The 24,747-nt window shown below is 26.6% G+C and overlaps 1 protein-coding gene across 6 annotated transcripts in view; it reads right to left on the bottom strand.

Annotated features, from left to right (window-relative positions):
- LOC107453044 (uncharacterized) overlaps positions 1-24,038 on the bottom strand; it is a 28,618-nt gene extending 4,580 nt beyond the window's left edge. For 2 of the 6 annotated variants that reach the window (XM_016069707.4, XM_071187144.1), the window contains exons 1-16: positions 23,495-23,777; positions 22,601-22,792; positions 20,481-20,906; positions 18,583-18,760; positions 17,241-17,356; positions 15,469-15,525; positions 13,826-13,996; positions 12,739-12,935; positions 11,896-12,190; positions 9,454-10,323; positions 7,059-7,126; positions 6,151-6,279; positions 4,434-4,600; positions 3,527-3,646; positions 2,592-2,760; positions 835-973 (exon numbers count right to left, since the gene is read on the bottom strand). In XM_016069707.4, the coding sequence (XP_015925193.1) occupies positions 835-973; positions 2,592-2,760; positions 3,527-3,646; positions 4,434-4,600; positions 6,151-6,279; positions 7,059-7,126; positions 9,454-10,323; positions 11,896-12,190; positions 12,739-12,935; positions 13,826-13,996; positions 15,469-15,525; positions 17,241-17,356; positions 18,583-18,760; positions 20,481-20,906; positions 22,601-22,790 (3,292 nt within the window). In that variant the 5' untranslated portion in view covers positions 22,791-22,792; positions 23,495-23,777. Of the gene's footprint in view, positions 1-834; positions 974-2,591; positions 2,761-3,526; positions 3,647-4,433; positions 4,601-6,150; positions 6,280-7,058; positions 7,127-9,453; positions 10,324-11,895; positions 12,191-12,738; positions 12,936-13,825; positions 13,997-15,468; positions 15,526-17,240; positions 17,357-18,582; positions 18,761-20,480; positions 20,907-22,600; positions 22,793-23,494; positions 23,788-23,887 lie in introns of those variants that run through there. The other 4 variants (XM_016069708.3, XM_016069709.3, XM_071187143.1 and 1 more) reach the window with 4 other exon arrangements.
- Between the last annotated feature and the right edge of the window lie 709 nt (positions 24,039-24,747).

The raw sequence follows: 24,747 nt of genomic DNA, 5'->3' as shown, positions 1-24,747 counted from the left end.
TAAAAATGAACGACAAAAATATTGCATTTTTTTGTGGTTCATTTTTAAACAAACAATTTCTGACATTCTGTTAAAAACAATAATCACACAATGAAAAGAGAAAAATTACAAATATAAATTTAAAAAAATTAATAAAGATTAAAAATCGCTTGGATAATAATATCAGAAAAAGGCAATAAATAATTCATAGAAGGATGCTGCAATCAATATTTGGTTATCGATACTATTCACTATTCCCATAAGAATGCTTAGACACCAATCAAAAATCAGGTAAAGGAGTTAAAACTAAATCAAAAATGTGTATTATAATTGAGAACAAAACTGTTGTCAAATTTTTGACAGTTGATTTGAGAAAGCATATGGGGTAATTATTTTCATTAGATGTGAGATAAAAAAGTATTTGAGTTCGAAGCATGAAGACATTTTCCCTAACCTAAGAAAAAATATATAACACTGTATCCTGAATTCTCTCTGATTTTGACCACTATTGATGGAGAGTGTCGGAACAATTTTGAACATAATTATGAATTCATATTTTTATTTTAAGTGTTTACACAGTTAAAAGGTAATAAATGGATGGTAAAATTAAAAATTATCTTTAAGTAAAAATATAAATAATATTTATACATTTTTAAATTCTGAAAATTTTAATTAGATATTTCTTTGCCTTTCCACAGAAATTCAACCGAATGACAAAATTTTTAGTATGATGTTTTTTAACAATTTATCATAAATTGCTGCTATACTTATAAAAACAAATTTTAAGTTTCTGATAACTATCTAAATTAATAAGAAGAATAAATATACTTCACTACATGTACATGAGTAACTAACCTTCCAATATGTTTAGTGGAATGTTTTCTAATAAAGTTACATAAGCATGCTTTTGAGCATCTGTTGAAATAACAACTTCTTTTGTGGCGAGTTCTTGATCAACATTACATATTTGGCACGAACCATTACTTTTATGGGTCTGAAAATAAAATTCAAAAAATTAGTAATGACTGACAAGGAATACTTGTAGCAAGGACAAAGGAATTTTAAACTAGGTAAGGAATATAAAAATTATGTAATTTATTAAACTACTATAAAAAAATAATAACAAATAAAAAAATTTTTAGGCTTTTAAGTTACTTATATGTACAACTTTTTGAAGTCTTAATCCTTCCTTCTAAATATTATAGAAATAAATTATTGAAAATTTAGAGAACTGTTTAAAATGTTTATCTTCAAATTTTAAAAATTCAATAAAAATGGAAAATTTTCTATTTGATTTAGACCCTGTAATTAAACAACAAACATACACACTTAAGGAAATTTAAAATGCGTTAATAGGGTTTGAATTTCAATTTTTATTTCAATGGATTAGACATTAACAATGAAAATCTCCATTAATAAACCAAGTTTATAAAATTTTTTATATCAGTTCTGCAAAAAATGGTAAAAGTTTTAATGAAATTTTTTTTAGTACTTCATATTGATTCTATTTCACGATTTTTCAGTTTACCATGATACATATTTTAGTTATAAGTGCAGAATTCATTAATTATTTAAATGATGATACTTTTAGGATTCTGGCTAAAACTATATCAAAGAGAGAGAGAGAACAATACTATGACATATGATACTGCAATAACTGATTGTCAAAAAATAATATGAATAAGTAATTATTTCAGAGTTATTTTTTAAAAGTCTATAAGGGAATAGCCCTTGCAATAAACAAAAAGAACTCCAAAAACTGATACAATGGCTTAAACTCTAGATTTTGGAATGAAAACAAATTGTAAATTGTTAACAGGACACTTTTTTTTCTTCTTTCTAATGCCACTTGAAAGTAAAATAAAGATTAAAGGTTAATGGCAATATATTTGAAAAAAAAAAAAAAATTAAGAATGCCATACCTTGGGAGAAAATTTTCATCACAAATTCTGTTTTACCTCCATAATTGATTTAAAATTTAAAGAATGGAAAAAGTGAGTTCAGGCAAACTAAGAGAAAGCCATAAAGCTTCAATAGCTGAAAACCAAAATTTTAAAAAATCAAACTGCAAACAAATTATTGGGAGAGGATTTCCTCTTTGCATAATCCAAAGTTACATTCTCATAATTTATTTTCATTTAAAAAATTTCTTTTTAGTATTTAAAACTTCATGGCTTACCTTAGATTTGCCTGAACTCAATTTTTCTATACTATAAATTTTTAATTACTTATCACGGTGAAAAAGAATTTGAGATAAAAAAATTCTTCCTTGGTAGAGCATCATCTTAAAAGTAGCAATTACAAGGATTTGGAAATTTGGCAAGGACCATTGCTCCAATTATTTTTCCAAATTTGATTGGAGAAGGAGAAACAGTAGACAAGTAACAAATTTATACCAACAGCTACATAATTCTGAATAATTTGGCATAAATTACTTTTTTGAAAACAATTAACCGTAAAATTGATTTGAAAACTGTTGAACATTTTTGATCTAATGTATAATGATTTTGCTTTTCATTGGCTTTCTAACTTTCTTACTTTTTGAGAACCAGTTTTAAACAAAAAAGAAATTTATTGCACCGTGTATGATAAATTGAAAACCAGATACATACTTCGAGAATTTCTTTACTACTGAACACTAAACCACAGTTGGGACAAGCATGATCTGAGCTAGAAGAGCTTAAGCCAGTGTGCCTCCTCTCAATGTGCTTTCGTATGTCAGTGAACGTGTAGCCGTAGAAATCACAAATGCCACATTTATAATCTCTTTGCTTGTAGTGCCTGGTGAAATGAAACAAAGAATACAAAATCAATACTAAAACATTTCCAAAGTAAAAAGATCATTTTTTAAGGATTTGTAAAATATTTAAAAATCTTTTTTGTTTTTTTATGGATAGAGATAATAAAAGGATTTCCAAATGAGAGATGCATTTAAATTTTAAACTTAAATATAATGTTATAATGAGATTTTAATGTATGAAAATCTCAATACATAATGACACATGTTCAATTTGCTGAAACATGTTATTGTCTATTCAGAATATACCCTGATAAGATAATTTAGAGTGTTTTTTTTTTTTTTTTTTCCTTTTTGTTTGGAATAGTATTGAAAGAAGTCTCAGAAAATCTCCTTTGCTTTAAAATCATAGAAGAAATCTTACGACTTAATTTTTCTGATCAAAATGGAAGCAGGACAAAATCTAAAACCAAATTTTTATTTAAACCTAAACTAAAGTCAATTTTTGTATTATACATGTCAAAATGTATTATGCATGCCAGTCAAAGATATTGGTAATTTCTTATGAAGGTATTAAAATCAACCTGGCTCATACCTTATCTTATCCCCAGAGAGTGTACTTTAAGTGAAATTATAAATCAATATGAGTAACTAATCATTGAAAATCATTAAAAACATTTGGTTAGGGTTTATTTGAACAAGAGCAAACAATGTCTATGTTGTAACAGTCAAGAAATACAAATTTTCGTTATCTTTCTTTAAAGTAGTAAATATTATCTTTAATTTTCAAAAGGTAGAATAAAATATTACCTTTTTAAATGCAATTCAATGTTTTTTGTATGACGAAAAATTTTTCCACACAAATGACATTTGTGTTTTGGAGTTTCATGAACTAAAAGATGCTTTGTAATATCAGATCTTTCACATCCTCTAGAAACAAAATATATAAATACATTTATGAAGAATAAAACAATAAAAGTCTGCAAAAGTTTAATAGTAGAACAGGCACTATTTGTAATAAACTAATATATCATAATTAATTATATCAAAAAACACCTATGGTATTATCAAAATTTTTATATTCAGTAAAAGCTTAATTATCAAAAGTATGTAGGACTAGACGACCTACAACAGTAAATAAAAATATTAAAATTAAAGAGGATACTTAATTTTTAATAAGAACACAACATAACAATATCCAATTTAATTTTTAATAAGAACACAACATAACAATAACTATTGGAAATAGATTTTTTTTTATTATGATCTACAATGCTTTAAGATACTTGTCATTATCAATTTACAGCCTAAAATATAAAATTAACTCACAAAATTTTCTCATAACATAATATATTATTTAAATTCCTACTATCAAAACGATATTAATATTTAGCACTCAAATAATTTACTCATAATCATTTACATTTAACTTAAAAATATTCATAAATTCCTAGCCTTTACATAAGAGCTGTTTAAATATTTTAAAACCATACATACAGTTTCTTTTTAAAATTTTAATTGACTTAGATTCATTGAGTCAAGTGTATTTCTAATCTGTAACTATTTTCTGTTAAATTGTTGTAAATTTTTTTTTTTAATTTCAAAAACTGTGTAAGAGTAAAACTAATGTTTCTAGTTTTAAAAAGTTTTTGAAAGTTATTAAGATTTACATTCAATAAAATAAATGAATAATAAAAAATACTATTATAATAAATACCTATATTCACAAAAGGAGCATTTGTAGGGTCTATCAGGTTCATGAATTCTAAGATGTCTTTTAAGATGAGCTTTCCGTGTGAATTTTTTGTTACAAATCTCGCAGGTATACATCGTTTCTGCTGGTAAGTGCACCATTTTAATATGCATTTTTAAAATGTAATGGTCCTAAAAAAAGAAAGGAATAAAATTCTTTAATGTAATGAATTTAATGTTAGATAAGTTATTAATAAAACCAAAACATTAAATTATGAACTTTTCAATGCTGAAAAGAAGCATATCAATTGAAATAAATGGGGCAAATAGTTGGGAAAAAATATCAAAATATTAACAAAGAAATATAAGTAAAACATATTCTAGTCAAATATTAGTCTTTCAATCTAAACTCTTTATAACTATCAAAGTTAGTAGAAAAAAATAAAACAAAATAAATCCTCACATATATTTAAAAAATTAAACTAGTAACAAAAATAGGGTTTAATACTAAACTGATCAAAATAACTTGAAAATACTAAATTGCTTGTTGGCTTATTCTCTTTACACCCTTATTTATTATCTGCCCCGTTAATTTACAAATTAAAATATTTTTTCTCTAAGAAAGATATTTTTACAAGCTCTACCGAAAGTTTTTTCAAACCTATTTTGTTTAAATGAACACAGACTAGACAACAAAATGGATACAAAGATCAAAATATAAGAGATTGACAAAAGATAACTAACAAAAATCAAACAACAAAACTATGCATGTATAAAAATAAATATTTTTTATTCATAAACGATGAATTTTATTTGTTGAAAGCTAATTTAAATTAATGTGTCTTTTATGTTCTTAGAAAGTACAACAACACCAGGTGTTTGGGATGTTATCGATAGAATATGGCAAGGGCAACCATACATTTGTACTGATATAAGAGTGATACAGACTCTAGCTTAATAGCACTTGTGCAAAAATTCCCCAATAAATCACAATGTTGCTCAGGGAAAGAAAGAAAGGTTAATGTTAATGTGAGAAAAACTATGCAAAACCTCTTTATTTTAATAACGATATTTTTATACTACTGTGTCTACAATAGAAAACATTTTAATAATATATAATTTCATATGTCCATTCTTCAATAGTCAATTCTCAGTAAGGGACACTATTTAAAAATGAAATTATTAAAATCAACATTTCAAATGCATGTTTTTTTTTTTAAATCAGTGATTTAAAGTAACTTAAATGCGATTCCGAAAATTTTCGTTTTAAGAGAGTATTTCAATGGTGAGAGCATAAGTAAAGAAACATGATAAGAATAATAATATAAGTTTTTTTTAAAAAAATGTACATTATTTAAACTGATAACTAACCCATCTAAAAAAAGGCAATTTCTTTAAGTAATACAAATATAACAAAAAGCAGATAATATACATATCTTTTTCTGTATCTTGATTTTGTATTTACATTGCAAAATAAGAATAATTACTAATTAAAAAAATCAATTAAAAGCACTTTTATTATATTTTGAATATTTTTATTTATTTGAACATGTATTGTAACTAACTATTTCTTATGTAAGCTTTTAATAAAAAATAAAGTATGCTTTGGGGTGTACATTTAAGTCCGTATAGTTCAAAATACCACTCTCTGTCTCTTATACATGGGTTTCTATTAGGGGAAAGAAGGTACTAGAATTCAAACAATTTAGAATTGCTAATGTATTTTAATTTAAAAAAATTACCTTGTAACGCTTTCCACATAATTTGCATACACAGCCAGCATTCATATGCCTTAAAGCATGCCTTTTTACAACATAACTATGTTCAGCCATATAGTTGCATTCATTGCAGATACATTTAGGATGATCAGACTAGAAAAAATTAACCAATTTATGTTATCTAAACACACACAAAAAGTTTTACATATATTTTTCAAACCCCTCTATTGCTTAGAATCAATGATTGTAACACAGCAGGATGTGCCACAACACAAAAGACTATAACACAAAAATATAATATATTAATTAATATAAGTAATAATCAGTAATTCAGTGTTATGTCCCTAAGCTAGAAAGAAAAAGAAAAAAAACAATCTTGCCACAGATGACATAAGTTTGATGTGATGCAAAAAAGAGAGTTTTGAGAATAACTTTGACAAGTGTGGTGGTGACTGATTCTGCTATTACTCTTTTTTTAGTTTTTTTATCTGAAAAATTTTGAAGTAGAAATCAAATGATGTAGAATGGTTTTTGTTTATTTTTCTTGTATATTACATACAATTGCAACCCTCCCAACAACTCTAAAATGCATTTGCAACCCCATGTTCTAATGCTATTTTTCATTTATTTATTAGTTTTGAATGTCTATATTCTTTCATTTTCATTATTCTTGTCTTGGATTCTGTGGTCTGCGGAGATCAAGATTCAGACAAAAAGTAAGAGTTTATTGACATTAAACAGAGAAATTTTAAAAAAAACGCCATCTGGTGGTATTAAAAAGAAAAAGACTTCATAGCTATCCTTCCCTGGAAATGACAACAGATTCAAAGGCTCAGTAAAAAAACTTTTCTATTGCTGCAAAAATAAATTAAATGAAAAATCCTGAGCATTTGCTAATTTTTCAGAAACAATCTAAAATTGATATTACATACTTTAAAGTGTGAAATGAGTTCGTCCTCAGTGCTGAAAATCTTGCGACATATCTTGCACTTTTTGTGAACTGCAATTGAAACAATTTTTTTAAAAATTTAAACAAAATTTAAGAATAAGTTCTTTTAGACAGCACAATTTTTAATTATTATAATGTTATTTTATTAATGAATTCATAAGTAAAGAAATTTTACAAAGATTTAGCAAAAATGTTTTTATAAGAATTTTATACTTACATTTAAATATAAAAAACTTATCTAATACAAAATTAATAATTTAATATAAGCAAAAATGAATAGATTCATATTACAGTGCAAAAAAGGACCACCCTGAATAACTTTTGATCTAATGATCAGATCTTCATGTTCTAGGACTCAATCATAATTGTTCAAGAGGGTAATCTCAAATATGCTAATTAAGAGCAGATGATATTTTAAGTTACAAAAGACACAATTACAAACTTTTTTTGAATGAACATGCCTTTTTTAAAAGATAGATTCAGATCTCTGATCCCCAAAATATAGGGGGGTAGCCGTAATCTGGAAAAATAGTTTGATCTAGAGATGACCCAAAGTTTTGACCCCTTTATGTTAATTTCATTTTCTGCGTTTTGTCATATCTCGAGAAATGTAAAAATTTTTGCACACTATTATAAAATTTGTTAAGCAAAAAATAATATTCAGAAAAATTTATTTTTATTAGTTTATTTAATAACGGCCAGAAAATGGTTGGATTGCTCTCCTAACAAAACTATGGGGACCATATTCCCCAGATTGTGGCTATTCCCTATATTTTGGGGGTAAGAAATTCGAATCTGTCAAAAAACAGTATGTTTATTCGGAGATAATACATTTTTGTGTTTGATTCATTAACATAAAATATTATCTCCACTAATCAATTTGCATATTTGAGGTCACCTCTTTGAACTATTGAGTACTAGAATATAAAGACCCGATCATTAGATCAAAAGTATTTCTTAGTGGTCCGTTTATTTCTTTGCACACTGTACTTAAGTATATTTATCAGTAGTGGAGCAAAGAATCTAACACTAACAAAGATTCAAACACTCCTTCTTTTGCTTGAGCATTAACAAAGGAACTAGTATATGTAAAAAACCAAAATGATCCTCTGTTATATGAAACTTTTTACTTGTAATTACTGTTTTGTTTTACTCCCAATACAAAGGTAACTCTACCTATTTGGATACAGATTTATTTAATATGAAGCAATACTTCCAGGTTATAGCAACATTGATTTTAATAACTTAAAGATGGAAACTGAAATAGTCAAGATATAATTATTTTAAAGTAGAAAAAAAATCACAATTATATCAATGTCTCAATGAAAGTAAAAATGAATTATGTAAATAATGTTAATAACTGTAATACGCAACTGCTTTTCCCCCCCACATATTTTTGTTTTATAAACATTCCATGTGCAAAAATGCTTAATTTAATGTTTTAAAATGAAATTGATTTTTTAGATTTTGTATGAGTACTTATAGTTTTGCCTCCTTTTTTATAATTACATAAATATTGAATAATTCATAATGTAGTAATTGAAAACACTCTCATTTTATTAGTTTTATAATGTAGCTTTGTGGTACACTCTTAAATATTCTTTAGAACACCTAGACAAATTAGAGATAATTATGATTTCATTTTCTTTCATATTGTATACAAAAATAAAAATATTTTATTAACATTTAATTTATGTAATTTCATATAAACTACATTAATATAGGCTAATTACTATTTCCAGTTTATTTTTAAATAGTTTTTCTAAGTGATATACACTTAAATGCTATAAAAACAAATGTGCCATAAATAAAACATCTATTTCCTTAAAACTTATTTGAATCACTTAAGTTGAATGCAACAATCTTTTTTTTTTCCTAAAAAAGAATAATTTATTTGTGTAAAATAAAATTTTATATAACTTTCATATACATTTCTATCATAAAATACATTGATTTTCAAAGTCAATTCTCCGTGTAATTAATTTTCTGTATTTTAAATAAATTAAAATTATTTAGTTATAGTTGAAAGTGCTCATTTTATAGTTTTGTGTCAGACACACGAAGAACAAAAGATTCGACGACTGTTCATTAAAGACACTGATTTTCAGTGTTAATTCTCTGAATTTAAAATAAATTAAAAATTTTTAGTTTAAATAGAAAGTGCTTATATTATGATTTTGTGTCTGACATTCACAGAACAGAACCAGAGACTTGTTTCAAAATTTTGCTGGCATAATAATAATATTTCAAACACAACAAAGCAACACAATTTTCCAAAAGTATACTTTTTTAAGTAACTGAAGATAATTAAATAAGTCTTAATGTTAAAAAAAAAAAAAAGGAAAGCAAACAGTTAAAGAATACTAAATAAGTATTACCTTCATCTTGAGTAATTGAAATTATTTCCTGATCTTTTTCTTCCTCTGTTACAGGAATAACAGTGGCGGTAGAGGATTGCGTAACCAATGTCGAAGCAGATTTTTCAGTTATTGTAGATACTTTAAAAATTGTTGATAAATCATCTAATGGTAGGATTTGTTCCAAATGTTGCATTTTAGAATCAACACTACTTCTGGTTAAAGTAAGCTCAGTAGCACTAGAAGTTAAGTTTTCAGAAATTGGCGGGGTTTTTGTTTGAAAGAGAAAGTCATGGTCATGTTCAATACTACTAATTATAGCATGTTTACGAGATATCTCATCACTGTGTATGTTGTGGTGAAAGTTAGATTCTGCAGTATCATGATTTGAATAATCATGCCCTTGAACACTTACAATTAAGTTCGTATCTGTGTCAGGTAGTTTTGTTATGTTTGACACAGTAAAAGGGGTATCTTTTTTTTCTGTAACAGAATGAGATGAAATTGAGACAAAAGGTTGCGTTGAGTCAAGACATATATCTTCTTGATCTGGAATTGAATTAACAGCTTGAGTTTTAAAATTAGGCACTGTATCTTCAGATGTTTCAACATTTTGTAAAAGAAATTGTAAGTTTACTTTGTCTTTTAAAAAATCTCCATCTAAAAGAAAGTCTTTGGTAAAATGTTCAGGTGTAAGATTGCTAACAAGATCTTGTTCTGGCTTTTGATTGACACATAATTCAGGAAGACTAGTAAGAATGGAAGAGTTATTTGTCAACGATAAAGTTGTGGGAATGTTAGTAGAGAAGGTATTATCAGAGCGACCAGCATCAATATTTGGAAAGTGTTTCTTAAGTAGGTTTTCAGGTATGAAACTATCTGACTTGTTATCTGAAATTACAAAACAAGAATATTTGTTGACAATACAGGCATTACAATGAAACTGATGGGTAAAAATTATTTTACAAAACTATATCAAATTCAAACTGAAAATACATTTATAAAAAATGTTAATTATAAATGCACATTGACATGTTATGAATAAAAATAAACTTATTGTAATGAATTGATTTCTTGAAACTCTAAAAATTCTAGTGAAATTTTAAAATTAAAATATTAGTTGACAATACATTATTGAGTGTAACTGAATGAATTTACAGTAATTACGTTTTTAAAACTTGTATAATTTTCGATGAGAATATATGTTACTTAAATATTCACCATGAACACATTAACACAAGATTAGAAATTGAATTAAGTACAGTAAAGCGCCGATTATCCGAACTGCTCGGGACCGAACGTGGCTTGGATAATTGGAAAGTTTTTAAAATTTAGTTTAAATTATTATTATTTATGAACTAACTTACCTACACACATTTTCCAGTCTTAGGACTGGCAGTACTATCTGAAATAGCTCAAGCGTGTTTAAAGTTATTTTTTCAATTTTTAAAAATTTTTTATCTATTATTTTTTTTACTTTTTTTTCATTTCGAATTTTTTTTAATTATATTTCAGCTCTTTATAAATATTTTGTCAATTACTGATTTTACCACAGTTTTCTCCATTTTCCATTGCAAAAGAAATCCAGCAAAGACTTTTGTTTCAAAGAAGATGCTCTTTTTTGAGCAGCCATATCCTTTATTCTTTTTAAATAAATCAACTGAACTGGATCAACATTTTAACGTTCTAGCCACATCATTGCAATATCTAATGAATTGCATGCTTCTATATGAGAAGGTCCACTATCTTGAACTTGATCACCTACTTCTTCCTCTTCATTTGTGGAGTTCTGATTTGCATTCAAAATTTCAGCAACAATTTCATCATCATTTAAAATCCTGGGTTGTTTTCAGTGTCTTGACGTCAGTCTTCTTTATCTTCTGATCTATACCCTGGCATCTTTTCATCCGGAAGATCTACTGGTTCAGAAAGTTCAGTTTCATTTTTTTTTCTGTTAAGAATTTTATTTCAAGATTTTCTAAGCGTCGATGTTTCTACTAAATTCCAGGCATCCGCAATCATCACGCAGCATTCTTTTAAATCAATAGCTTTGATTGAGTCTCGAAAATCCCCCTCATTTTGTTCATCCGATAATAACATTTTCCTTAAAAGTTGCTTTCTATAACGTTTTAAGGTTCAAATGATTTTCTTAAGGTTGTAAATTAAATATGGTCTTCAGATGTAGTGGATAATATTTATTTTTCTAAGTTTAGAAAAATCGTCGATAAGATAAAAAGTATTTTCAACTTTAAAAAAAAAAATTAAAAAAAAAACGAATTCGGACATAGTTTGGATAGTTGGACGTTCGGATAATAAGGGTTCGGATAACTGTACTGTACTGTAGTTTATTCATCGGCTCTACTGTAGTTTATTCATAAAATAATTCTACTTCCAATCATTATTAAATATATGAAGAAAATTATCATTAAAACAGGATAGCATAAAACAATAAGTTAAAATTACCATTTATGGCATCTTGACTTATGATTCGCGAATGATCCGAAGAACATACGATCGTTTCCTCGATCTGAGACATGACATTTGAGCAGGAGTTGTGCTCCTGTTCACTACTGAGCCTTTCTTCAATTGACTGATCAGCAGATGAAAAATTTGTAGTACTTCCAACTGAATGATCTTGAACAACTGGTTCAGGTGTATTTTCAGAAGTGGATATACCTTCTCCATTCAAAAGAAGGTTTGAGTTACCACTTTTAGAGTTTGCTGACTCATTTAGAGTTGCCATTAAGTTGTTATTGGCCTGAAAGTTAAAAATTTTCAAGAACAAATAAATAAATAAAATAGGTTGTTGTAAACATACTTGTTAACACGGGGGAAAAAATCCAGTTGATTTTTTGAAATATTTCACATTTTCTGCAAACTAATAAGTGAAATATAAATATTTTTAGACACAGGGGTCAATAAAATAGAAAAACAATATAACGCCAGTAACTAAAAATTTAAATTGGCTATAAAATGTTTTAATAATATTTTTGAATTGATAATTATGAACAGAAATAGATATTTAATACATTTTAGATTGCACAAACTAATTAAAATAAGAGGCTTACAGAATTATTTATCAAAAGTACTTTATATAATCACTCATACAAGCAGTGATTTGAGTGAAAAAAATTTAGTTTGATAAGGATTTTAGCCAGAAACTTATCCAATTTCAGAACTTTTTAAAATATACAAAAACTAGGGGAATTTTCCATTAAGCTAGAAGAAACTGACAAAATACAATAATCTTTTTGAATAAGGAAATCCAAAAATAAATTATTTAAATTCATAAAACAATTAGTTTACCATACTGAGTCCTGTGTTCAATCTGTTGGCAATGCTTTGAGCCACATCTTGTAAGCTAACACCAGCAGGAATACTAGACAAAGGAACTTGCATCATTAAGGTCTGACCATCTGCAGTTTGAACTAAAAAGGCTTGAGTCGGTTCCTTTTCCAAAATCTGTTTTCTAGGTCTCCCCCTAGGACGTTTATTGAGTGAAGCTAAGCAAAAAAACCAATTAAGAATCATAAGCCTGGTGAATAGTTAAAAAGTTAAAATATGATTGTTATAAGCACAGTAATAATATGCAATGAAAAATTAAATAGTAAGAATGAAGGTTAGTGTAACTGACAAGATTGCTTTAATGCATAATAAGTCTTAAGAGAAAAGAATTTGAAATTTTTAATAGCTATCCTTTAATACACTCAAATAGGTTGAGTTTATTAAAAATAAGCTAAAACTATAAAGTTATGATTATCAGAAATGAAATAAAAAATATAATGAATATTTATTATTATTTCAAAATGTTTTATCAATTTCATTTTTTGTTATTTCAATTTACATCTTAGAATTTATGAAACTCAAATTTCATCAAGTTTATAATTAATCCAATTTTTATTGAGTTTAAAATATTTCTTTTTATTAATGTAATATGGAAGTAAATAATTTTTTAGATATGAGTACTTTTGGTCAAGTTTAAAGGTAGAAAGAACTCCGGTGGAAGCACTTATGTACTAGATAAGATGACTGTACATACTATATTTGTAATAGTTAAGGAAAGAAAGTAAAATTTTACAGAAAGGGAAACAAAAATGATCAAAATTTTGGCAAAATACTTCTTTCAAAATTTGCATTTACAAAAAGGGCAGTTAGAATGATATGAATAACTTTAAAATTCCAAAAGATTATACAACTATAAAGCCACCATTTAAAGCCTGCAAATTGCTTTTATTTTACTACATTACATGCTAATTGGCAGTTACTTTTAATTTATTACACAAATATACCTAAATAAATACTTTAAAATTATTCATAAAACATATGATAGATAAAGAAGGAAAATATGAGATAAAAATAATCATATGCTTCAGTTATATATATATTTACTCACTTTCTCTCATATCGTTAAAAATAGTAGATGAAGTGTGCTGGGGGGTAAGTTTTCGTGGCCTCCCTGGACCTTTAGGTCTTCTTCGGCGAAATTGTAATTGAGTATCATCATACAAATTAGAATCTTCAACATCACTACCTAGCTCTTGTTTAAGATTACCAGTTTCATAATCTATGAATAGTTAAAATAAGTATGCAAACGTAAAAAAATTACATATGCCAGGCTGAATGATTTGTATGCATCTTGATAATTTTAAAAATACTGTTATAAAAATATGCAATTTATAAAGCCTGTTGAACTTTAAATTTATAAACATTTCATTCACTATGTATACTTTACGATTTACATATGCAAAATATTAAACTGTAGTGTTTAAGGCATAACATGTTCTTTATTCTTACATAAACTTGTAACAATTTATTGAAACAAAAACTTGCAAAATAAATAAAAGCCAAATAAAAATTTTAAAAAAGTATTGTTGACTGATCTTCAGTGATCAAATGTATCTCCCTTAAATGCTAATTATGAAGCATCATTAAATTTACAATAAAAGTTTAAACTGTTATTGAACCTGCACAATAATATAAAATATAGATATAAAATATATAACAGTTTGTTTATCGACTTGAACTCTTCACTTTCAACAATTCATTTCTGACTAACTTTTAGGGCATGGTTCCAGTGTTTTGTTGTCCATGCGAGAAAAAAAATTTCATTCAGTAATTTGTAAACATGTAGGTACATTAAATGCTTATCTTTATGATTGCAGCTTCGCTTGATATTTAAGTTCTTTGTTGCCAACATGGAAAAAAAAATCATAGTTTTTTTCCTCCTCTTTTTTTTTTTTTTTAAAATTTGTGCATAAGTGTTTTATGCAATAAGATGTTAAAGTGCAAGGGAAGAAGAAAACTATTCATAAATTTTATTTTTCTGAAAAAATAATTGACTATCACTGTTTTTCTTGATACTTCAAAAAATAAAAAATTTATAAATAAAAAAAAACTTTAAATTTCAATTTGAAAATAAAAAGACTACATTATTAATAAGTGACAGATGATTCTGTTACTTTTTAATAATGTAGTCACTGATAAAATTTAAAAACAAATGAAAAATACATGGAAGAAAAATCTTATTTTATAGCCATACCTAAATAGAAACAATAGGCGTAAATGGTTAAAAAAAAAATAAAGTAGAAAAACAAGATGCAATGAATGGAAACTAATTAATTAGATTTTTTCAAAGATTAAAATAATGTGACATTCTTTAGACTAAAATTATTGCTAAATTACAAGATTCAACAGAATTATAGATGATATTTTTTATTTATTTTTTAATTAAGTAAAAGGAAAGGTATGTTTTAGTGACTTTCAATTTCACAAAACACAAATCCTAGTTTGAACAGTTAAATTATAATTATCTCAATTAAACAATGAATTGAAAAATTAAAGCCCATCAACGGCTATGGAGGTTAAAGCTATACAATTTCAAGATGTAAGATGGTGAAAATATGGTCGATATTGGCTGCTTTTCAATCAATAAATATATGCTACTACAAATATATACTTCTAAAAATATATACTATTTATTGCATAAATATAACAGCTATTAAAAGTTGCTTAAATTTGGAAGAATTTAGAAATTACCTCTCAAAACTCTAGCTTTCTTTCTTTTTCTTGAACTTCTACGTACCAATGAACCATCTATAAAAATTTCCTCTTTTAAAATAAACATTAAAAGATGCAATAAAATAGAGCTTTCCTAACAAGACTTCTCATCAGATTCCTTTCTCACTTCTTTCAAAAAGAATTTTAAAAAATGTTAAGTAAATGTCATGAAAGATGTTAAAATACATTTATATTATGATTGTAAAATTGTAACTTAGAAAAAATGTAGTACTTTATCTTAAAATAGTGAAATTAAGTAAAATATATCTTTAGGGAGGATCAAATTTTAAAATAAAAAAACAAATTCATACATAAACGGCTAACCCTGCAAATCTAGATAGGTTAAAAAAATCTGTTTATTTTCCTAGTTCTGCAAATAGGACAAGTAACTATTTTAAAATTATGTCTAGGATTACAAATGTTGCAAGAAAAGTTGTACTGAAATCAATAAATCATTATGTAAATATTCAGTCCAACTGCAAAATTAATACTAATCCCCATTAACCCAGTTATAATGTTTGTTTTTGACACTTTAAATGGCGAAAGTATATATTTATAGTTACATGGATTTTTTTTAAACTTACAAACACAAGTGTAGAATTAAAAGTGAAATTTCAAAAAGTGAAATTTTAAAAAAATACCTAATATTTTTTAGAGTTATTAAGAAGAATCTAAAAATTATTTATGAATTAAAAAATACAAACAAATTTATGATAAATTTTTTTTTCATAACAATATTTGATCAATTTTCAGTTAAGAGTACACTATACCAGGGGAGAAACTCTTCATCCTGTTCTTTTTTCCTTTTTCAAAATATCAGAAAATGCAAAATAATTGCATTTTTCTGAAATTCCAAAAAAAAAAAAAAAAAAAAAAAAAAAAAAAAAAAAAAAAAAANAAAAAAAAAAAAAAAAAAAAAAACTGATTGAAGTAGGATTATAATACAGTGGAGAAGTAATCTTACCATAATTTGTATTCTGAAAAAAAAGAAGAAAAAAAAAACATTTAGCTTTTAAAGCTTTGTGGTTTAAGATTGGTTTATTTGAATTCACTTTTTTCTTAATTTATATTTTTAAATTACCAATAGAAATAAAGTAAAATTTGACTTGAATGGTTTCATCTGCCATATAACATCTTTTAATTGCTAACTGAGAATCTCCCAAGTAAATATATATTTTATAATATTCTTAAAACTTTTCCCACAACATAAAATACATATAATGCAACATTAGATAATCATAGCTTTTCATTAATAGAATAGAGTTAAATTTTCAGAGCAACAAATCTATGAACAACTTATTAAAAATAGTCAAAACCTATAAAGACTCACAGCACTAAGCATTATATTTTTATACAAATTAAAAATCCACAAAAGCAAATCATATATAGTACATCACATAAAGGCTATGTGGATTTTTAATCCACATAAAAATATTTTTCTCAACCTAGGACTTTTGCAAGTAATTAGATATATTCGAAATTTAAACATACTGATTCCTTCCTTTAAAGGCCTATTTTCAGAATTACATTTTTATTGTGGATTAAAAATCCATTTAGAAACATATTTAGTGACTGATTTACAGCAACATAAATACAGATTTGATTTAAAATTTACATTGGTACAGTTAATGTCAAATTTATTAACTTACATGATTTTTTAAAAGTTATGTGCTATTTTAATAATTATTACACAATCAAAATAATTTAAATAATTATTTTGTAAACAAAAATACAATTATGAATGTACTAACCATCATTTACTACTTCCAGAAGACCTTTTTCTTGTTCTTCATCAGAAGCTTCTGCAGCAGGTACACATTCACTACTCAAACTAGCATTTTTATCGTTTTGGTCAGTTGATATTTTTCTGTAATAAAGCACAGAAATGACTAATAAATGAAACATGAATTGAATATTTTGATTTATACTATACTTCCCAGAATGATACATGATATTAGGTCTGAATGTAGTATGATATTTGGTTAAATACAACTAAATTTATTATATCGCAGGAAATATTGCTAGAATTTTCTGATGATACTTATATCTCCTTCCGTAAGAATTTTAAGCAATTTTTGCTTTCAACTTTTTGCAATTACATAAGAGCTAAAGAATAAAATTCCTTTCAATATATTAATATCATCAGTCATTGAAGTTGCTTTTATAACATATAAAAAAATAAATAAAATAAATAATTCAATACCCTTTTTAACTCCTTATCCTATCCTATAAAATTATGAACTAAGTCCTATGATACAATAGTTTAAAAACTTGTGCTGTACTTTAAAATAGGTTTGTGGTTTGCCACATGCTTGCTAACTGTGAAGAGAATGGGCTGGAGGCTGGCATAATTTTGAGTAAATCAAACACTCACAATGTTTCAAACATGATTTGAAAGATATATACAACACAGTGCATAAAACCATGACAGACATCAAAAGGTAACACATAAACGTAACATGATGATACGTGAAAAATAAGAAAATTCACTTGGGAAACAAACAAATATTAGCACATAAGTACAGGTGACAATCTATTTAAACTAAACATAATTTACATAAAGTTGATGCCAACAGATCTTGGCAAAAAGTAAACTATTATGACTATATCTGATTTGAAAATACATTCAAATCTCTAACCCCATTCCCTAGTGGCAACTGAGCCTTCACCCAAACAGGTGTAAATAAAAACCTAAAATGTTAACAAAACGTAAGAACTCTGACTTGTAATGTCCATAAATTAGAGAAATTGAGGTCAATCAACAAAAATTTACATATTGGTGAAATAAATAAATAAAAAGTTACCAGTTGGCTAAGAGAAATTCAATACCAAAGTAAGCAAAAATCTTACAGGCTGAAATAAAATCGACTAGAGTTGCGGAATGAAACAAATAAATTTATTCATTTAATTAAGCCATTATTTAAAAAGTCACTAATGAGAATAAAGTAATGAGATAAATATATTTCTTACAGTAAAATAGATAGAATCAATATTTTAACATTAATGGACAATAGTTTCAAATTTCTAAACACAAGAGAAAAATTCAGTTTTCCCCAGTCCATAGTAAAAAAGCAAGTTTCTAAAAAGCACTACCTTTTTGGTCTTCCACGTTTGCGATGAGATTTATCTGGGTCTTTAACTGGATAGGCTATGACTTGCCCAGTCTCAGGGTCTTGTTGAAGCACACACTTTTGACCATTCACTTTAATCAAAGAATTCTGAGATAGTTGAATAGGTTTAGAGACATCTATAACAACAACATCTCCAGCACCTATATGTTTTTCAAAAACATTAATATAAAAGCTAATTCTAGAAAAAAGAGAAAAATAAATATGTACCTACTTATCTAATCATATTTTATACGGCATTAAAATGATACAGATTTAATATGAAGAAAATTATCTGGTAAAGAGATAAATTAAGTCTGAAAATTTTTACAAAAATGAATTTACTATTACTTCTATTTTTATGTCAATTGCAGTAGAAAAAAATATTAAAATGCTTCAGTAACTAAGATTTAATTGATTAATTACCAAACTCAATGTAAATTACATAATTACATTTTAGGATGATGCAATAAATACATTAACTGCAGCATTGCATCATTGTCGCAAGTTATATCACCATCATTAAACAGTCCATCTATACAGAATAGCATGATGCATTTGCAGGAACATCAAAGTTTACTTTTGAACCCTTGTAATTTTGAATTCAACTCAGAAGACTAATGAACACCTTGATCAAGTAGGACAAGCTAGCATTGGAAAAACTTGAATCATAGGATATTTGCAAAATTCAAAAAACATTTTATAACAATGCTTTTAAATTACAATATATAGATTTTTATAAGGTTGAATAAACCACAATTGTTTTTCCCCTTTTATCCTTTGATAGTTACGTGTCATTTATTTATTTTCTATTTATTCTGCATTTATTTCCCTCTGACAGTTGCAGGTTACTTATTTATTTTTTATTGATTCAGCATCTAATATATCCATGTTACCAGCATAGTTTAAAATGTGCCATTTTACAGCATTTTACAGAATGTTGGAAACTAGCCAACAAAGTATGAAATTATTAGGTATTTTACAATGTCAAATGACAAACTGGAGCCATGACTCAGGGGGTAGAGCGTTCGCCTTCCAATGAGGTGAACTGGGTTCGAATCCCAGCGATGGCTGGTCGATACAAATTCCGCATCCGGCTTGTCCCAACCACAGTGTTGATGCAAAATATCCTCAGTGATAGACGGATCATGGGTTAGAGACCCCTAGCTGCCAGGCTAACAGTGGGAGGTTTTGGTGGTTTTCCTATCCAAGTAACGCAAATGAGGGTCAGTTCCTTCAAAGAGTCCTCCACAAAGGCAAATTTCTTCCAATACTTGATCATTGTCTTCTGAATTGGGATAAAATTACAAATCTACAGAGTTGAACATTAGTGGTCGTAAACCCAAAAAATTGGGTCGGATGTGCAATGATGATTATAAAATCTCAAAGTGGCGCAGCATAAAATAAAACAAGCAATCTATTAAAATAAAGATGATTCTTACATTGCCAGTAACAAACATAATATATTTATTAAAGCTGCCTTCATTAATCAGCAGTTAATTAACGTAAATATGGATCTGTTTGGCTAATGGAAGAGTATCAGAGTGTACCAGGAAAAAAAAAAGAAAACAGAATACTGTAAATATACCCTTCAATAGATTTTAGTTCTTAACAGCAAAACTATAAAAATATAATGGGAAAAAACCAAGAAATATTTTAAAGATTCCTCTTTTACGCATAAAATAAAATATTGATAACTAAAATTAATAAATATTAAAAATGAAAAAATTAATGAAAAATAAGCAATAATTATTAATAAATAAAAAAATAGCCATACTATGTATACTATATCTACTTCATACTATATATAACATATCTATAACATAAAAAAAAAAAAAATTACAATAAAGATATTTGCCTCAATCACAAAATTTAAAAGCATACCTTCTGTTGGTTTTGGATTATGCGACTTAGCTTGCTCAGTTTCTAAACCAGCATTGATCAGATGAGAAGGATTGTTTTGCATAATTCCTAAAGAGTTAGGTTCTACAATGTCAATCATTGACTGCAGCTCTTTTACTTGAGCATCATTTAAATCTTTGGAAGTAGACACAGGTTCTTCAGTATCATTTAAAAAACTCAGATCAATGTCAGACATATTTCCTTCAGAACAAATACCTTCTTGAGTTCCACATTGATTGGAATTAACTAATAGGTTAGGTAAAGAGGAATTTTGCTCATCTAAGAGTGCAGCTGAGAAAGAGGATAAACTGGAAACAGCTGTTGAACTAGTAGAAGTGACCATAGTAGTATTTATTGTTGGGGGAACAGTGAGTAGCGGTGCCTCAGACAGTATTTGCAAAACAGTCCCTGTAACAAAAATATAATATGTAGAAATTGTGCTTAACATTTGATAACACATGTATATTTAATTACTATATGTTTTAATGTACAAAATTTGTAATTTTATTTTAATAGTATGATTAAAATAGTGGAACTAAAGAATTCTTTTAAATTATTTCATTAATTTTAAAATATTATCGCTTTTGCTCTTACTATTCCACAAATGCTTAAAAATGTAAGAAGTGGTAGAAAGTTATTATATTTGAATTTATTTAGTCTATTTAATTATTCATTTGTAACTATGATCATATCATACATTGAAAATTATAAATATTTAACGAAAAAATATTCATTGCATTCACTTTTAAGAATAAACTAAAAGAAACATACTAGAAAAAGTTGCTTAATCTTCTCTAACAGATTCTTGCTTTTTATAAGTCACCATTTTTTATAGTTTTAGGCACTCATGGGATACCTTCTGCTTGAAATTTTGTAGAATAAAAAATATAAGATAAATAATATTTAATAAGATTATGATTTTAAAAAAAATCTTAGGTTTTTTTTTTGCTTTATTAAATTAAACTAATGATCTAAAAAAGTAAAAGAAAAAAGAGATTAAAATCATTGAAACTATGATAAGAACAAAATATAATTTCAGACAAATACTTTTTATAAAAATAAATTTTAAATTTAAACCGTAAATAAAGAATATAAAAATACCTATAGAAATTCAGTGATGTAAACAAAGAATGAAAGGCTAGGAATTAATAAGAAGAAAAGAAAGTGCTAACTGCTTACTGGGAAAGACAAGTTTTAAAATTCGTATAAAATAATTTAATTCATATCTCATTAGTTTCATTTATATTTTTAATACAAAATAAATAAATTAAATGTTAGTTAAGAGCTCAAAAATTCAAAATCAACAAACTACTTCTACAACTGTCTCCATTAAATATGAACTTATGAATTCAAAAAATAATATGCTCTTATTATTAAAACAGTGATGAAACATTAAAGATAGAAAAAAATATGGAAAAACTGTCTACATGCACTAAACATAACTTTATCAAATAGTATTTTTTAAATAAAGGAGTAAAACTAATTTTTTTGCTTTAACTTTTTTTTTTTTTTTGAAGAAAGAAAAATATGAGAGAAGAGATAGGGAGAAAGAGGTACTCTGGACAAACTACCCTTATACAGTAGGGAACCGATTATCCGGAACGGTTGGGACCATCATTATTCCGGATAACTGATTTTTCCGGTTTTCTGAATCGCTACAAAAAGCCGTTTTCTTTCTTATTGTTGAACTCTACTAAAAAAATAAATAATAATATTTGGAAATAATCTTAAACAGAAGAAAAAACGATGAAGTAATACAATAATGATTATTTCCAAATTGATGGCAAGGTAAACATCTTTCAAAAAGGAATGAAAAATCCTACAATCTTATTAGGAAAAAAATTTTTTTTTTTTAAAAATGGCTGAAAATTTATCGAATTTTGTTCCGGTTTTTTGGTTTTCCGGTCTTTTGATTTCCGGATAATGGGTTCTGTACTGTATTATGTAACCTAAAATTATGTAAAAGTACATAAAATGAAAATAAATTAAAAAGAAAAATCCAGCAGGTAAATGACGCTGACTATTACAACATCATAGAGAAATGTCTTATCTAAATAATTAATGAATTACAAATTATGTATTTAACATTTGAATTAAGATACCTTCAGGATAATTGTTAGCTATCTCAGCAGGTAAAGCTGCGTATAAGCATGGAGCTCCAATTGCCATGTTTGTTCCAATGAACAAAGTATTGTCTAGTTGAGACACAGCTGTCAAGGTATCAGATGTCAGAGTTTCACTGATATTGAGATAGTTAGAGTTGAGCAAATCACTTTTTTCATTTTCAGTCATGGCTGCAAGAAAAATAATTAAAAATATAAAAAATACAGTAGTTCAAGTTATGGATTCAGAGTTTCACTAATATTGAGGCAATTAGACTTGAGTGAATCCCTCTTTTTTTAAAAAAAAATTACATTCATGGTCGTAAGAAAGCAATAAAAAATAATTCAGACAATTTTAAAACATAAGATCACCAAGAAAGTAAATTAGGAGAAAAGGAGATAGCAGAAAATGAGGAGAGATAATAAAAGAAATTTTTTTAAGTGAAATTTAAGAAATAAATTTATTTGAATATATATTCTTGAATACCAACACAAAACACAATAATGAGTTATGCTAACTCGTGATTTTTTTTTTACGCCCACATCTTATTTTATCTTATTTTTCGCTGTATTATAAGTTTATTTTTACGAACTTTTTTAATTAACGTAAAATTATTATGAAGTAAAAGTATGCTTTTAATAAAGGATGCAAACAACAATAGCATTGTTTATTGTTACTTAAAAAAATCTGGAAAAAAAACCCTGTTGTGCAAGATGAGAAAGCGTTTAATTTATAAACACACTTTATAAATAAATAATAAGTCGTAACAGCTATCAAAATATAAGCAATAACTTAACTTTGATATTTCAGTTTAAAAATTTGTACTAAAAAACAGCTAAGTTTGAGTTATTTTTTAAGGTTTATCATAATTAATAAGCAATATTAAAACTTACATAGTAGACACAATTGTAAATTAAAAACATGAGAACTGGCATGAATTTATAACAATTTTATACAACATTATAAGAAAAGTTTAAAATTATTAGAAGCTTAAATCCAAATATTTCAATTTAATAATGATACACAATCTTTTTAATCGTAAAATCTCACTTTTTTACCCTGTACAGTTAAATTAATTAAATAGTTCTACGGAAAACACCATAAGCGCTTTACTGAATTTCAAAACTCATGTGTTTGTTTATGTTTACTTTCGAATGATGGCTGCCATGATATAGCAGCTCCGCGCAACATGTATTTAATTTTTAAAGTTAATGTTTGGAAGCAATTCGACTTTTAAAAGATCTTAAATAATTTTATTAATTATTTACTTATTTAAATAAATTTACTTTTTCGCTAAATGATCAAATTACACACCATATACAGGAAAATTAAACTTTTATAGTTTCTTCGGGATAATTCTGATAAAGAACAGGCCGGAAGTTTAGTACTGCCCTCTGCTTAACAAGCGGATATCGAAAATAAGTATAATAGCTGCGCAGTGGAAGCCAGCTGATCTGCTTTCACGAAAGAGCCATTCACACTGCAGTGTCTCAACATAAAATAAGACGTTAGTTCTATGAATTTATTTCAAACTAATAAACAAACATCAGAAATAACAAAACATCATAGATCGTGCTGAACTGGATCAGAATCTCAAGCAGAACCACAAAGTTCGAGACAATTTTTTAATAGATCTGCTCTGAACTCTGCTTTGCTAAACTATGATTGCTGCGTTAAGTGCTGATGACACTAGGCAACCAAGTGGAGGCAACTAGTTAAGAAACCGGTTTTTGGTTTCTCGTTTGTGATCACACGTTACAACCTTCGCTTGTTCAACCAACTCTGAATAGTCCAATACCAGAACGGCACTGGTATTGGACTATTATAGTATATAACAGTCCAATACCAGAACTTATATTTTTCAATAAAGTTTATTGCTAAAAGCTCTTTTAATTATCATGGAAGCGATTATTGGCGATGTACTTGAAGTAGGTGTTGATCTGATAGTTGAGGTTCTGAAAGAAGAACTAGAACAGAAAAAAGGTGATTGAAAAGCAAAATAATTTCTTTCGTTTGCTTTCAAAATTTCATTAGTACTCGGAAATATCTGTCAAAGAAATATCTATCAAAGTCTGTCAAAATGAGTTTAAAAAGCTTAGCGTTCCAGCTATATAATTTTGAATTTTCAAATATTTAAACATTTGTA

Source organism: Parasteatoda tepidariorum, chromosome 10 (genome assembly GCF_043381705.1).
Source record: "Parasteatoda tepidariorum isolate YZ-2023 chromosome 10, CAS_Ptep_4.0, whole genome shotgun sequence".
Lineage (NCBI taxonomy): Eukaryota > Metazoa > Arthropoda > Arachnida > Araneae > Theridiidae > Parasteatoda > Parasteatoda tepidariorum.
Note: the sequence above shows the minus strand (reverse complement) of the source record. Positions and strands in the feature narration are given on the sequence as shown.